This window comes from Lampetra fluviatilis, chromosome 40, assembly GCF_964198595.1.
Source record: "Lampetra fluviatilis chromosome 40, kcLamFluv1.1, whole genome shotgun sequence".
Classification (NCBI taxonomy): Eukaryota; Metazoa; Chordata; class Hyperoartia; order Petromyzontiformes; family Petromyzontidae; genus Lampetra; species Lampetra fluviatilis.
Genome location: NC_136314.1, coordinates 3820700 through 3835190, shown reverse-complemented (window position 1 = coordinate 3835190; position 14491 = coordinate 3820700). Strand labels below are relative to the sequence as shown.

Here is a 14491-nt window from a genome sequence, read left to right as displayed (position 1 = left end):
TCAGGCGACCCGCTCAGCGATTCGTAGCGACGTCTGCCATCACATGCCGTATTTACGAACTGCGATCGGTGGTTACGATCTCTCTCCCCCCCCGTTTAATTCTCTCTGCACAACTACCCGCTCAGACGTGGACAAAGCAGTCCGATGGCGACGGTCAAGTCGTGCGATTGTTTTTTCGAGAGTGACACTTGGTCGCACGGCTTGCCCCCTGAACCGCCTCGCCATCGCGCGATCACCCCGCGCGTGCGTCCACCAGGTCCCAGAAGCGATTCGCAAGTGCCAGCGGGCGGGCATCACGGTGCGGATGGTGACGGGAGACAACATCAACACGGCGCGTGCCATCGCGGTCAAGTGCGGCATCCTGCACCCGGGAGAGGACTTTCTGTGTCTCGAGGGCAAAGACTTCAACCGACGGATTCGCAACGAGCAGGGAGAGGCGAGTGGGCGATGCGGGCTGTAGAGCAATGCGAGAGGTTTTGTTCGTCTGGACCGTATCATGTCAAGTGATTTTCTGCCACCATCGCATTGCCTTATAACAGAACATTATACATGGTAAACTCTTTGTGTATAAGCCTTTCTCGAGGGATACTTTTCTAGGATACTGCAAAGGGCGCTAGATAAATCCGCGAAATAGAATAGAGGACTAATGCCAAAAGAATGGGCTTATGATGTAATTTTCCTTCATAAGGAATTGCTAATAATGGAGATGGTGAGTTTTGTATCCCTTCATAACATGTGCTTGCTCTCCTGCCAATGCGGTCCCTTGAACGTGAAATTCAGTTCACTGTGAGACAAACAAAGAAAAGGCTTTAACTCTTTCTGGCAGTCAGTGTAGACTATTTACACAGGAGGAGTTCGTTGAGCTAGGAAGCTCCTTTTCACAGATGTCCAGTCGGGGGACAGATCTGCATTCAATGGGCGATAAAGTGTCCAGTAGTCGGGCGCCTCGCATCGTCTGCGGCTGTGAAATCCGCCAGGACCTGCCAGGCGGTACTGGTGGTTGTGGTGGTGGTTGTGTTGGTTGTTGTTGTTGTTGCCCTGCACGTGCTAGAGGAGGAGGAGGCTGTCACGTGGCTCAGTGGCTACGTGGGCTGACGTCCACTCACACAACATATAACATTGACAGGCATAGTTCTTTATTTTCTTGTAAAGCTGGCACTCTAACCGTATGACATTCACGTGTAGAAGCATTCGCTAAATAAAGGCAGGCGCCCCGTTTGTGGAACGCCTTGGCCCCAGACCGTGAGGTGCGCTCAGTCAGTCGAGCTTTTTGGGGCTCGTCTGAAAACACGTTTATTCTCTCTTGTGTATCCGTCTGCGTAAGAGGTGGGTATTCCTCTTGGTTTTAGTGTCAAGGGTCTTTCCTGGAATGTTCGTTGTACAGCGCTTGCGAGGCCTCGTGTGAATGGCACGAAGTGAAACTGAGTTTTACTAACTTACTATCACGCGTGCTTGCGTTGGCAGATTGAGCAGGAGAGGATAGACAAGATCTGGCCCAAGCTGAGGGTGCTCGCACGATCATCTCCGACGGACAAACACACGCTCGTGAAAGGTACGAATGTGTCTATGTGCGTGTGTCAGTCGACCCATGGCACATACTGGGTCCACCCTGTGACCTCCTGCCAGCGAGCGTTCAACACTTCACGTGGCCTTAACGTGCACATAGCCTGGCACAAGCGTCGTGGTGATGTAAACCGCCACTTAATGGCGAATGACGGTTGTTGTTGTATGTGCATTTGGCTGATTGTCGAATACACTCCGTTCTGCTATAACCCCACGTGTTGTTTTCATAACGTGAATTGGATACAATGCGATGAATGTATGACGGAACACATTTTTTATAACGCCAACAACTCTGCCAAGGCGACACGGGTGGAATCTCCGTGTTGGCTGTGTGTGCGCCGTCCCCGCGCGCGCGTGCAGGGATCATCGACAGCACCGTCTGCGCACAACGGCAGGTGGTGGCCGTGACGGGCGACGGAACCAACGACGGCCCAGCTCTCAAGAAGGCGGACGTCGGATTCGCGATGGTGAGCGCCGTCGCACAAAGCGGCACGTCCCGGCGTGCCGCTTGGCAGCCGACGCCTGCGGTATTCTCATCAACGCTTAACAACAACAACAGTGCCAACAGCAACAATGCATTAACAGCTGCCCAGGATGGATTGTCGAACGGCCAGTCTGAATGCGTACACTCGGCGTGACACCCGCAAGCGGGCAAATATCCCCCGATATTGTACGTACGTATGTTGAACTTCTTTCGCACCGTACGTAGTCAACCGTGTTAGTCGGAGGTGCGGGTTGACTCTATCGGCTGTTGGGGTTTGGCATGGCCCACGATGAGGCAGGGGTAGCCAGCTTCAAACTCGGGGTCGCCTCTTTCATCCCATTCCTTGATGTCTTGGCACGCTGCACCAGGCACTGACTGCACGCCAAAGTTGGAGCGAGGGGAGCACTCGGACCGGTTCAGGTATCACTTCGCAAAGTGCTTGCCACAAATGAACGACGATGCGTTGCTGCTGAGCTCGTCAGGGAGCATGAACCACGAGGCGAAGTCCGGTCATCCTTGCTACGGCTTTTGGCTGTCATGGAACAAAGGCGGTCGCAGCGTCGCACGTTTTCAGATGTGCTTCTGTGGCCGTCTGGAAAGTTCTTCGATGTTAGGAAGCCGCTGGAGCTGCGCAACTTTTAAATCTAGATAGAAAACGAATTCATTGTGAAACTCCTTTTGTGTTTAGTTTGTTGTCCTTCCCCCCCGCACCTCCGATTAGCATGGTTGGCTACGTACGGTGCGAAAGAAGTTCAACATACATATATACATACTCGTCACTGATGTTAGCTATGGCCGAAAATCGAACTCACACGTGGCCTGATTCGTATCAAAAGTGCCCTATCCTAAGCACTAAACCAACACTCCCCTACACCCAGATACGAATAAAGAATATTTCCCGTATAGCGTGTACACCCTGTTGGGGCGAGTGCCGACACGGTCTGTGACCAGCACCGCACCTGATGAGCATAACACAAACCGCCGTAGAGCTCCAAGTGACGGGGATCTCCTTGTTTCGTATGGCAGCGCGTTCACATTACGTTTGCCCTGAGAAAGACCTTGAGCACCGTTGCTATTCAGGCCGGGATTCCTTCGTGGGGGAATTTGATGTCGCAGAGAAGACCGCCAGTGCCGGATTATCCTAGCAGCAAAAGTAGCTACATATGTCGCTACGGGTCCCGACACATTCAAGGGCCCCGCACTTTCAAGGGCCCCGCGCTAAATGCTTTCAAGCTATCAATTCCGGTTCAGTGATTCTGCACTTGCTCTATTACTATAGTACAATTCTGCCTTGAGCTATTATGAACGACTGGGTGTTTAAGGTGAGCGATTTATCGTATTATCTGGCTGTATAGCAAATTAAATTATACAATTACTTTACTATGCAAGTAAAGAATTTGTGTTTGAATATTTAAGCGTTTTTATTATTTATTTCGGGCCCCTTTATAACATATGCTACAGGCCCCGCACTAGCTTCATCCGGCACTGAAGACCGCGAGCAGGCTATCATCTTCTCCCCTGGTGACGTTGGATGTCACCACAGTACTTTGCCAGGCTAGATGCACTTGAGGCCACGCGAAGTGTGGAAGGCTCACTGGCAGGCGGTCACGGGAGAGACCCAGGTGTGATGGGTTCAGTGACTGGGATGAGGGGTAAATGAAGCACCTGGGCTCCTCACCGTGGGAACTCGCCGCGTTCTTTTAGCTGCCTGCCGCTTTTGCTCACTGCGAGCGTCGCTTCTCCGCCCTCTATTGTTGCTTGATGGGCGATTGCCTCGGTAGACCCAAACGCACACACACAAACACGCTCACATTGATATCTCGACAACTCATCGCCTCTCATCTTCTCTCTCCCCTCCATTGCGATTGCACTCAGGGCATTGCTGGCACGGACGTGGCAAAGGAGGCTTCGGACATCATCCTCACCGACGACAACTTCAGCAGCATCGTCAAGGCGGTGATGTGGGGGCGCAACGTCTACGACAGCATCTCCAAGTTCCTGCAGTTCCAGCTCACGGTCAACGTGGTGGCCGTCATCGTCGCCTTCACCGGCGCCTGCATCACGCAGGTGCCCTGAGCCCGAGCTGCCGGGCAGCCCACAACTCGATCGGTCGCCGGCTCGCTCGTTCGACCGTGTCCCTTCGCGCCAGTCCACGGTTAACGAAGAGTTTCGGGTCGAGAGGTGGCCGGGCGGCCAGGAGCTGGCTCCGCCGAGATCCCCGGCTCCGAATCGAGGCGGCCACGTGAGATGAGAACTGAGTCCTCAACCGCAGGGCCATCGATGGTCTCAACACGGTCACAATGACTGCACACGCACACACGGTTGGCTACGTACTGCGTGAAAGATGTTCAACATACATACACACACACAAACAAAAAAGGCCAATGCATTCTATCTTGTTCCGCACTTTGTGCGGCGAAATTCGAGTCCTGAGAATTAAAATCACGGTTTCGCTGTCATTCCGTGAACGATCGCACTCGCGTGCAGGGCAGCCGTGGAAAGCGCTGCCCTTTGCTGTGCGCGGGGCCAGGGGTCACTCGAAGGCATTTCTCGATGGCAGCAGCAGCTCCTCGATATCCCACTTGCGTGGGCCATTCTCCTAACGCGAACGGTTGCAGCTACTGCTCTGCGAGGGATCCAAATGTATCCTTTTGTCTTGTGACACCGGTAGCACGGTGGGGGGGGGGGGGGCAAACAAAGTTTTGTGGTCACTGCTGCCTCCGCTGTTGACGAGTCGACGCACCGACGATTCCAACCCCCCCCCCCTCCTCCGCACGTGCCGCCCTCCCAGGACTCCCCGCTCAAGGCCGTGCAGATGCTGTGGGTGAACCTCATCATGGACACGTTCGCGTCGCTGGCGCTCGCCACCGAACCGCCCACCGAGGCGCTGCTGCTGCGGCGGCCGTACGGGCGCAACAAGCCGCTCATCTCGCGCACCATGATGAAGAACATCCTGGGCCACACCGTCTACCAGCTCACCGTCATCTTCACGCTCTTGTTCTGCGGTAAAGTGACTTCCGCGGTCGGCCGGTCGGTCTTTTTTGCACGTGGCCTGTGCGTATGTGTATGTATGCATGCATGTATGTCGGAAGCGCAATGAATGTCAGTGGGGGAGAAGATGATAGCCTGCTCGTGGTCTTCACGGCTACGTCACAATGCCGGCCGAATGCCCCACAAAGGTATACCGGGCCCGAAAAGCAACGGTGCTCAAGGTTCATCTCGGGGCTAAAGTAATGTGAACGAGCTGCCGTACGAAAGAAGAAGTTCACCGTCACTTGGAGCTCTATGCGTACACGCTTTGTCGTATCTGGGTGTAGGGGAGTGGTGGGTTAGTGGTTAGGGCACTTTTGATACGAAACCAGGCGGCCTGTGAGTTAGATCATTATCGGCCATGGCTAACGACAGTGACGACGAGTGTGTATGTATGTATGTTGAAGTTCTTACTCACCGTACGTAGCCGACCGCGCTAATCGGCGGTGCGGGGGAAAGACAACAAACTAAACACAGGAAAAACAGTTCTCAATAATTGAGTTTTCAATCTACATCTGCCAGCAATGGCAGGAGAGAGGAATTGCAGTGCTTCACCTTGCTACACACGTGTGTCTGATTGGTAACACTGGTCACCACTGGCCTGTCTGTTTTAATAATAATGACAACAACAATAATAAGACTGGACTGAACATCCTTTTCTCCTAGATTTGAAGCTTTCGTGACTGCAAGGATTCATATTCTTGGGTTTTTTCGGTAAAGTCACGTAGGTAAAAAATTAAAATTACAATTAATAAAAGTAAAAAAAAATCACGACGTTTCGGAGGCAACACAAGCATCCGTCTTCAGGTGGAACCGTCACAGCACGATAGCTGTATCAAGTAAATGAGAATCCTTTTCTCCGACCGTGCCCCATGCAGGTGAGCAGATCTTCGACATCGACAACGGCCGCAACGTCCCCCTGCACGCGCCGCCGTCGGAGCACTACACCATCATCTTCAACACGTTCGTGCTCATGCAGCTCTTCAACGAGATCAACGCGCGCAAGATCCACGGCGAGCGCAACGTCTTCGAGGCCGTGTTCCGAAACCCCATCTTCTGCTCCATTGTCCTGGGCACCTTCGCAATCCAGGTGTGGCGCTGCACCCAGTTGCCCTCTCTGCGTGTGCCGCATCGGCCGAGTCATCTCAGTCGGTCGACCCGCGGCACCGGCTGGGTTCTGCCCCCGTGACCTCCACGTGGCCTCGAAGTGCACGTAGCCTGGCGCAAGCGCCGTGGTGACGTCACCGCCGCTTAGTGGCGAATGGCGGTTGTTGTTGTTGCTGTTGCTGCTTCTGTGGGGAGCGGTAGCGTAGAAGCGGTTAGCGCTACCGCTGCGCTACAAACCCGCCAACGCGAGTTCGATTCTCGCTCATGGCCAACATCAGTGGTGATCATCTGAATCGCTCATGGGCCTCTCCTAGGTCGACTCAGCCTCAAGTGATTACCCGGTGTGTAAATATCGCCACTTCGGGAGACAAAGGCAGCTGGGCGTGATGTTGGCCACCCACCTCCTCGTGTGCCGTACCGGCCTTCATAGGTGCTCGCAAACATCACTTGCCCCAAGAGTCTGCTCAGGCTATACGGGGTATCTTTGTCTTTGCTGCTTCCGTTCGTGCCCCCTACTGCGCCCTAAAGGCCCAGTAGGGGGCAGTAGGGGGCACAGGTGGTGCATCGGGCCAGTCATCTCAGTCGGTCAACCCGTGGCACCTGCTGGGTTTGTCCCGTGACCTCCTTGCCAGCGGGCGTTCGACACTTCACGTGGCCTCAACGTGCACATAGCCTGGCACAATCGCCGTGGTGACGTCACCGCGACTTAGCGGCAAATGGCGATTGTTGTTGTTGCATGCGGTAGGTGGTGTTATTTTTTTTTATTTCAACCAAACACGTGCCCGCTACAAAGCACCGATCACAGAACAAGAAACGCAGTGGGGGGGTGGGGGGGGGCATACAACCGGGCAAGCAAAAGCCCGAGATCCTATCATCTTCGGGTTATCCGCGATGGATGACCCCGCAGATAATGGGACGGCCAGATTGCATTTAAAATGAGCAAAGTAAAAAAAACGAAGGTGGAGGATTTCGACACGACGTCGTCATCATGAACGACATCCGCTGGCTGCTCGGGCGCAGCTCACTTAGCCACGCGAACGACGCGCAAGGCGCGACAGCAAAGTGAAACGACTGTGAGTGCAAACGATAACGGACCGTCGGTCCGGCCACGTGACGCCGAGCTGTGTCTCCGACAGATTGTCATCGTCCAGTTCGGAGGAAGACCCTTCAGTTGCTCGGGCCTCAACATCGGCCAGTGGCTGTGGTGCGTCGTCCTGGGATTCGGGGAGCTGCTCTGGGGACAGGTACAGCGACGTCGAAAAATCCTTTCCGGACGTTATCCGTCGTCTGCCTGTTGTATATTTGGAGTCTGTATGTTCTCTCTTGCCGTGGTCGCGCGGATTTTTCTCTGGGTCCTCCGGTTTTTCCCTTCACATTTAGAATCAACGTGCGTTCATTTAGAGTATTTGGCCGCTATAAATGTCCACGTGATAAGCCACTTCGCTGAGCTATCATTTGTGGCCAGGTCGCTTCTGAAAAAGAGCCATACAGCTCAGTGGGCCTTACCCGGTGAAGTAATAGTTTTAGTTGAGTTTATTTTGATTTTATGGCTAATTAATTGTTGAGGCTTTCGTTGCCACGACAATCATCTCCCCACAAAGTGGTACATATTTTAGCGACCCCCCCCCCCCCACCCCCGAAGCCTGGCGTTGTATAGTCAACAAGCGATTCATTTGTTAAGGTGCGCAATGTCTGGCCCCACACAGGTCACTTGGCACATGCGCTCATTTTGTAGTTCCCATAATTTCCCCAGCAGATGGTGCACTTGTGCTAAGAGATCATTCGATGTTGCCACGAGGGGTTGCTGCCTGGTCTGTTTTCTTGACAATGCCAGATTAGATTTCATGATGGGACAACTATCGCGATGTCACTTTGTAATTCTATCTCACGTTGTTATCGCCTTTGTTTTGTGCCGAGCACAGGCCCAAAATAACCAAGCGGGCAGCAACAAACAGCACTCGTATTAGAGTTGTCATCGATAAAGAGTGTAACACGTTTCTTTAATTGAGCAAGGTTATTATTATGATTATACGAGTTTGGGGAGAGAGAACTGTTTTTTGGCCCGTGTGTCCCCCGTCCCGGCACAAACCTATCCCTTGCCATCTCGGGACGCCCCCCCAACCCCCCCCCCCCCAGCTCATCGTCACCATCCCGACGAGCCACCTCAAGTTCCTGAAGGAGGCCGGGCACGGGCCGGCCGAGCACGAGCTGAACGAAGACGTCACGTCGCCCGACGTGGACGAGATCGACCACGCGGAGCGCGAGCTGCGACGCGGGCAGATCCTCTGGTTCCGGGGGCTCAACCGCATCCAGACGCAGGTGCGTGCGTGTGTGAGTGCGTGCATGTGTGTCACGTGTGGGGAGCGGTAGTATAGCGGTTGTTGGCGTGATGCGCGACGAGCCGCGGCCGTGACCCCAGTTCAATTCCTGCTCGCGGCCAACACTTGGGCCTCCCCTAGGTCGACTCAGCCTGAAATGTGTACCTGGTGCAAGGTGTAAATGTCGCCACTGGGGAGGCGAAGGCGGTCGGGCGTGGCGCTGGCCACCCACCGCCTCGTCTGCCGTGCCGCCCTGCATCGGTGCTACTCGCTAACAGCACTTGCTCCAGAAGCCTGTGAAAGGCTACATGGGGGAGCTTTGTCTTTCTTTGTTGTGTTTGTGTGCGTGCAGAGGTGATGGGTGGCTGCCCATCGCCCCCCTCCCACCCACCCCCTCCACCCTGAAATATTTACATTAATGTTGTATGTCATGGACAATTTTCTGCTCAATATATATTTTTAGTTAATGTAACACTGAACAAATGAACCATTATTGACCCATTCTCTTTTGCCGTGTAGGTTTTAGCGGTGGCGCTTTCTGGCTCTCCGCTGTATTTTCGGGGGGTTTGCCGCTGCTCGGCCTAATGTCCGACGTTTCGCTCATGCGCCGGGAGCTGCTTTCAGGAACCGAGTCGTCGATTAACAGTTCCTGAAATTCGGTCCCCGAATTAACGCGGCGCAACCCCCAGAACACATCGGCAAGCGGCCACCGATGAGCATGCCATCGTCGGTGCGTTCAGCGTTACGTAACGAAAGCCTAATTGGTACGCGATCAATCTCGTTTAACTTCGTATTAACAGCGAAACAGTTCGGTCCCTCATGAAATGTTGGTCTGCGTGCGCCGCTGTGTATGTGCGCATTTGCGCGCGTGCTCCGAATAGCAAGTGGTGACCATACAAACCATTTTTATGAGATTCGAAATGCCCAACTTCAGTGAGATGTAGAGACGGGAACCACCGACTCACTTCATGAAACTGGCATCTACTGGCCACCTGTTTGAGTTGGGTGCTACGCGCACGCACGTGATGTTCTTTGCGTGATCAACACCAAATGCTGCCTCCAAATCCCTAGATTCCAGGCGGACACACATCACCATCAAAAATCGCCATCATCTTGACGATCTTCATCAACAGCAGCAGTCGCATTGCATCATCACCATCGACGTTTAACAATAGAATGGTGCTTCCGTTCTAACAGATGGTAACAGTCATTCGAATAATAAGGAATTTAATTACCCTCTGCATACAAAAAAATTACAGCTGCCCTGTCACTGTTAACTTAACAAAATTTACGTGTTCTGAACACACGCAAAAGTTTAATCCGTTTTTTTATTTGCTCATTAGAATATTTCTTGCGAGCACCAATTCTAGCTGCCACGGAAACCATTGCAAATATCCGTCGCAAAAAAACAGGAGGTCGCGTTAAATCATTTCTGCAAATCTTCCATTTCGCGTGAGAGCACCAGTGGATAAATCGAGGAATTTTAGCGCGACGTTCATCTCTTGACACGCGCCACGCGGTTCAAAGCCTTTGCCGAAAGTTCCAAAAAATTGCGAGCTAAGGTTCGTAGACTCTGTACCGCATCCATCTTCTTGGTTCTTTCGGTAAAGTCACGTAGAAGGGAAATAATAAAATAATAAAAATAAATCATAATAAAATAATATAATAATATTTTTCTTATTTTATTATTTCCCTTCTACGTGACTTTACCGAAAGAACCAAGAAGATGAATCCCTGCAGTCACGAAAGCTTTAAATCGAAATCTGTACCGCATCGTTTGGCGATCCATTGTGACGGCGCGCGCGTGACGCCGCACCCACGCTTCGTCATCCGCAGTTTGCCTCCATCTGGGCCATTGCATCGAAACAACCAACGTCAAACCCATACGCTGAGGCAGCTGATTAATAATTGGCGGGCATCTCGCAAGGTGTGGATAAAGTGTGGATCAAGCCTCATTTGCCCTAAGCCGCGTGCTCGCTAGCAGAGCAGAGGGGCACCAAGGGTGTGAACCTTTCAAAGCCTCCTTCCAGACAGGGGCTATTAGACGCGTATCAGCCCAGCCGTGGTCATCTACAGCCCGATGTTCACATCTCCGAAGCTGTGCAACAACGTTGAGGGAATTTTAACCGAGGCTTTGATTCCTCGTAATTAATGCCGTGGGCGTGAATGGCGATTAACTCATGCCCACAGGAGGCGTGCCTGATTATTTTTTAATCTCGGAGGGATGAAATAATTCAACTAACAATTGCAATTTCTCTTCATTACAGGCCCAGCGTCAGTGACTAATTAAATGTGTGTTTTTTGTGTTCACCTCTGACTCACACTTTTGAAGCTGCACATTCTTTCCGTCAAGATGCGCTCCGCTGTTTTTTATGTTTGCATGAGCGTTTGAAAAAAAAGAACTGAGCCCCAAATTTAGCATTTTAATTCCCAAATTGCATGATTTGAGGATTTTAGGTTGGAGGTTATGAAATCGGTGACCATCCATCGCACATCAAATTTCTGTCTGCGGATCCCATTGACAAACAAAAACGTGTTTATGGATGCTGTAGTGCTGTAATAATTATTAAGCTCTGGCCGATGGTGCAAGTTTCTTATGCATCTTTGCCTCTGTCCACCCAGCTGTCTAACTGAGTATACCGCAGTGAGTCGATCAGCAGGTCTCGTGCGGTGGGGGTCAAGTCTGGGTACCCCCACCTCTTCCAAGACATCTGACCAGCGTGGAAGAGTAGGCCAAATACCCTCTAGAAGCGGTTGGTTAGATGCTCCCTCGAGCTGAACCCCTTCTGTCAGCAAGTGGCGTGAGCATGAAATTGCAGGGCTGCGCCTTTAACTTCACATATTTTTGTATGCCCGGAAGTTTTAATTGGCTATCTGGATGTTTAAATAACTTGCTGGTTCTTTTTAATTGAAAACAAAACACAGTTCCAGAAAGTAAAGTTTTACAGTCTCAACTTTCGCTAATGAAGAACTGCGGTTTTGTGTTTAGGTGTGAAACTACGATGAACGTGAATATAAACGGTGTTGTCGTTTTATGTTAACCACATTTTATTTTCAGTGATGAAATACTTTAGCCCTTTTTATTTACATGATCAAATTGGAATTTAAAAGTCCCTAAACTGTGGGATGAAAAAAAACAAATTTGAATATAGATCAAAAATGTATTCTTGACACAATTTGGATACAGAAATTGCCCTTATGACAACGGTTTATTTTCGATGCAGTTTAAGATGCAAATTATCTTTAGACATGTGCCACTGTTTTTTTATTTTATCGCATTTAGATGCTACCAAATCCAATTGTATTTAATGCCTTTGGAAAATGACTGCCACAGCAAGCGATATAACATTTCGATTTTATCAACATTATCATCACTCTCGATTTAGACCGACCAATTAAAAAGTATTCTTCAGCACCCAGTTCGTGTTTAACGTACCCTTATTTAGTTTATATGATTATTTATTTTCCATCAGGCTATATTGATTTCAAAAGCCGAATGGAGTTTCTGTCACTCATCTCCGTTTAAGTGTCCAGAGTGAAGGATTTGCTGCATATGCCTGGAATGGTATCGTTGTGTTACGGTTACCCCACAGCTATCCCATCGGGCTTGCAATCCAGAGGTTCAAGCAGAGATCTCCCGGCGTGGCAGTTAAAACAATGGGGCGCCACGGTGGTGAGACGTTAACTACCTCGACTGGTATACGGGAGGTCGTGGGTTCGACCCTGACCCTGACCCTGACGCCTGCTGTATATTTGGAGTTTGCGTGTTCTCCCCGTGGTCGCGTTAATTTTTCCCCGGGTCCTCCGATTTTTCCCCACCACATTTCCAAACACGCGTATTTGGTTACTATACAGTTCCACGCACGTCATAAGCCACTTCGTTGAGATATCATTTGCGACCGGGTCGCTTCTGAAAAAGAGCTATATAAGCTCAGTGGGCCTTACCTGGTAAAAAATGTGTTATAGTTTAAGTTACATAAATACCCCTCCACCCCCGCCTCTGTATAAATTGGTACTGAATAGATTTTCATCAATGGGCAGGTCGTTGCCTGTGGCAGAGAAAAGAGTGGACAATCATACCCCTTCCAGGCCGTCTGGTCAGCTTGCAAGAGGAGGCCTGAAATGCTCTATTCAGAGGTGTTATAGATCTCCATAAAAAATGTAGGCCCTTCGGCCAGTAGCAGTGGCTTGAACAAGCAGTTACGGGGGCTGCCCCTTCGCACTCACCGCAATTGCGGTGAGCCCCTTAAAGGGTCGTCGTTTGAGCGACAAAAACGAACATCTGGTCATGTAAACGAGGGCTAACGTAATCGCATTGTGCATCCCATTAAATGCAGAGCTCACAGTCACTCTTAACCGTTCACTTCTCTCTTGCAGCGTAACAACGGCCGAGTTGCATGCACACGCGCGTGTGCGCTTTTCACGCGTTCTCCTTATCAGCGGCACGGTCAATCTTGCCCGGTCGTTAGCCGCGTTGACCGCTCCTTGGGCACCCCGTTTCATGTGTGCGTTTTCTAACCACGCCGTTTACTGTCGCTGCGTCCTAAATGTCTCCATGCGTTGACGTTCGCTCGCTGCCATCGCGGGGCTTAGGGTTGAATGGTGCACAAACTCACACGTTTAGGCGGAGCTCGGTGAAGTTGGTAGCACGCGGGCACACGCTAGGTCAAAGCCGAGGTTGTCTTCCCACTGCTCAGAAGTGCATAGCACACCGCGCGTTGTGGAAATTCGACGTTGATATGGCAAGGGTTCAGTCACCGCAGAGGACAAAACCGCCGGTGAATTCTTCACAAAGCGGTTCCTAATTTTTTTATCGGCCCCAAATGGGTGGTGGTCTGAGTCGACTACTCAAACGGGATTCGAACAACTCACCGGTCCCAACCACGGTGGCTTAGCAGACGCCAGACAGCGGTCAAGGACACATCTGAGTCCTGTACTCTTAACACTCAATCTGATGGCTTGTCTCGAATCAGGATCGCGATTCGATTCACGAGTCAATTCTTTTAACATTCTCGTGAATTTACACCCCCACACGCCACCCAGCGAAGCGCAACAACGCGTGTCGCTGTCCACCGTTTCCGCGAAAGCAGCGACCATCCCAGCGAGTTGCCGAGTCTGCAACTGAGAGACACTGCGCCCGCCGCCTTTGGGCGAATCCCTGCGGTCTCGGCATAGGCCCAACCACACGCTCCCGCGTTCGCTGCGACACATTTGCGGAGATTATGCACGAGAAATAAAAAATAAGCTGAGCCTTTATGTATTTACACGCCAGCCAAAGTGTTGACCCGTCCCCACCGCCAACACCTCGATGGCCGTGTACGCCGGATCTTCACCCGCCGAATGGCACCACGATCCGCGTCACTTGACGCGTTTTAATTGAGAGATGGACGATGCCACCGCCGCCGCCGCATCGTTGCGCTCCCGTGGGGGAAATGGGCTTCCTCCTCCACCGCAACGCCGAGCCGCGACGCTCACGGTCGCGCCGTTTGTTGTGGAGTTGAGCGGAGAGGGCGGTTTAAAAAAGAAAAAACGAGATCCCTCTTTGCTCGAAGTTAAATTCTTAAATCCTACCGCCGCACTGCACCATTCAACCCTCGACCGTTTCTGGCGCGTTTCTTTGTCGAATGAATTCTGCCCCGATGTAACGTCTCAGCGTCGAGCTCGTCCTGACTTTGTGCGTCTGTGTGTGCCGTTTTCATTTTCGTTTTTTACTCTCACCCCCTGGTCCATTCCGATCTCTCCCGGCATGCCCGACCGCAACCTGCACTGCCGGCGTCATAATTCCTCTTCCGTTTTCTCGCTTTTCTGCTGCTGCTTTCATTCTACGATCGATCTCTCTCTGTGTGTGCTTGTCTGCTTAAGTCAATCTTTATTCTGAACGCCGGTCCAACCTCCTGTTTCCCTGTGCCTGTCGGTTGCCCCGTGTCTAGCCCTCCTCCTATGTCTTTTATTTAACTCCACATGCGAGCCCATGTCCATCCGTCTTTGT

General features: G+C 51.5%; 1 protein-coding gene across 4 annotated transcripts in view; it reads left to right on the top strand.

Annotated features, from left to right (window-relative positions):
- LOC144946125 (plasma membrane calcium-transporting ATPase 2-like) overlaps positions 1-14491 on the top strand; it is a 182091-nt gene that overhangs the window by 152552 nt on the left and 15048 nt on the right. For all 4 annotated transcript variants that reach the window (XM_078874889.1, XM_078874886.1, XM_078874888.1 and 1 more), the window contains 8 exons: positions 257-436; positions 1465-1552; positions 1924-2030; positions 3923-4114; positions 4839-5052; positions 5956-6167; positions 7321-7428; positions 8321-8503. In XM_078874889.1, coding sequence (XP_078731015.1) covers positions 257-436; positions 1465-1552; positions 1924-2030; positions 3923-4114; positions 4839-5052; positions 5956-6167; positions 7321-7428; positions 8321-8503 — 1284 coding nt within the window. The remainder of the gene's footprint in view (positions 1-256; positions 437-1464; positions 1553-1923; positions 2031-3922; positions 4115-4838; positions 5053-5955; positions 6168-7320; positions 7429-8320; positions 8504-14491) is intronic.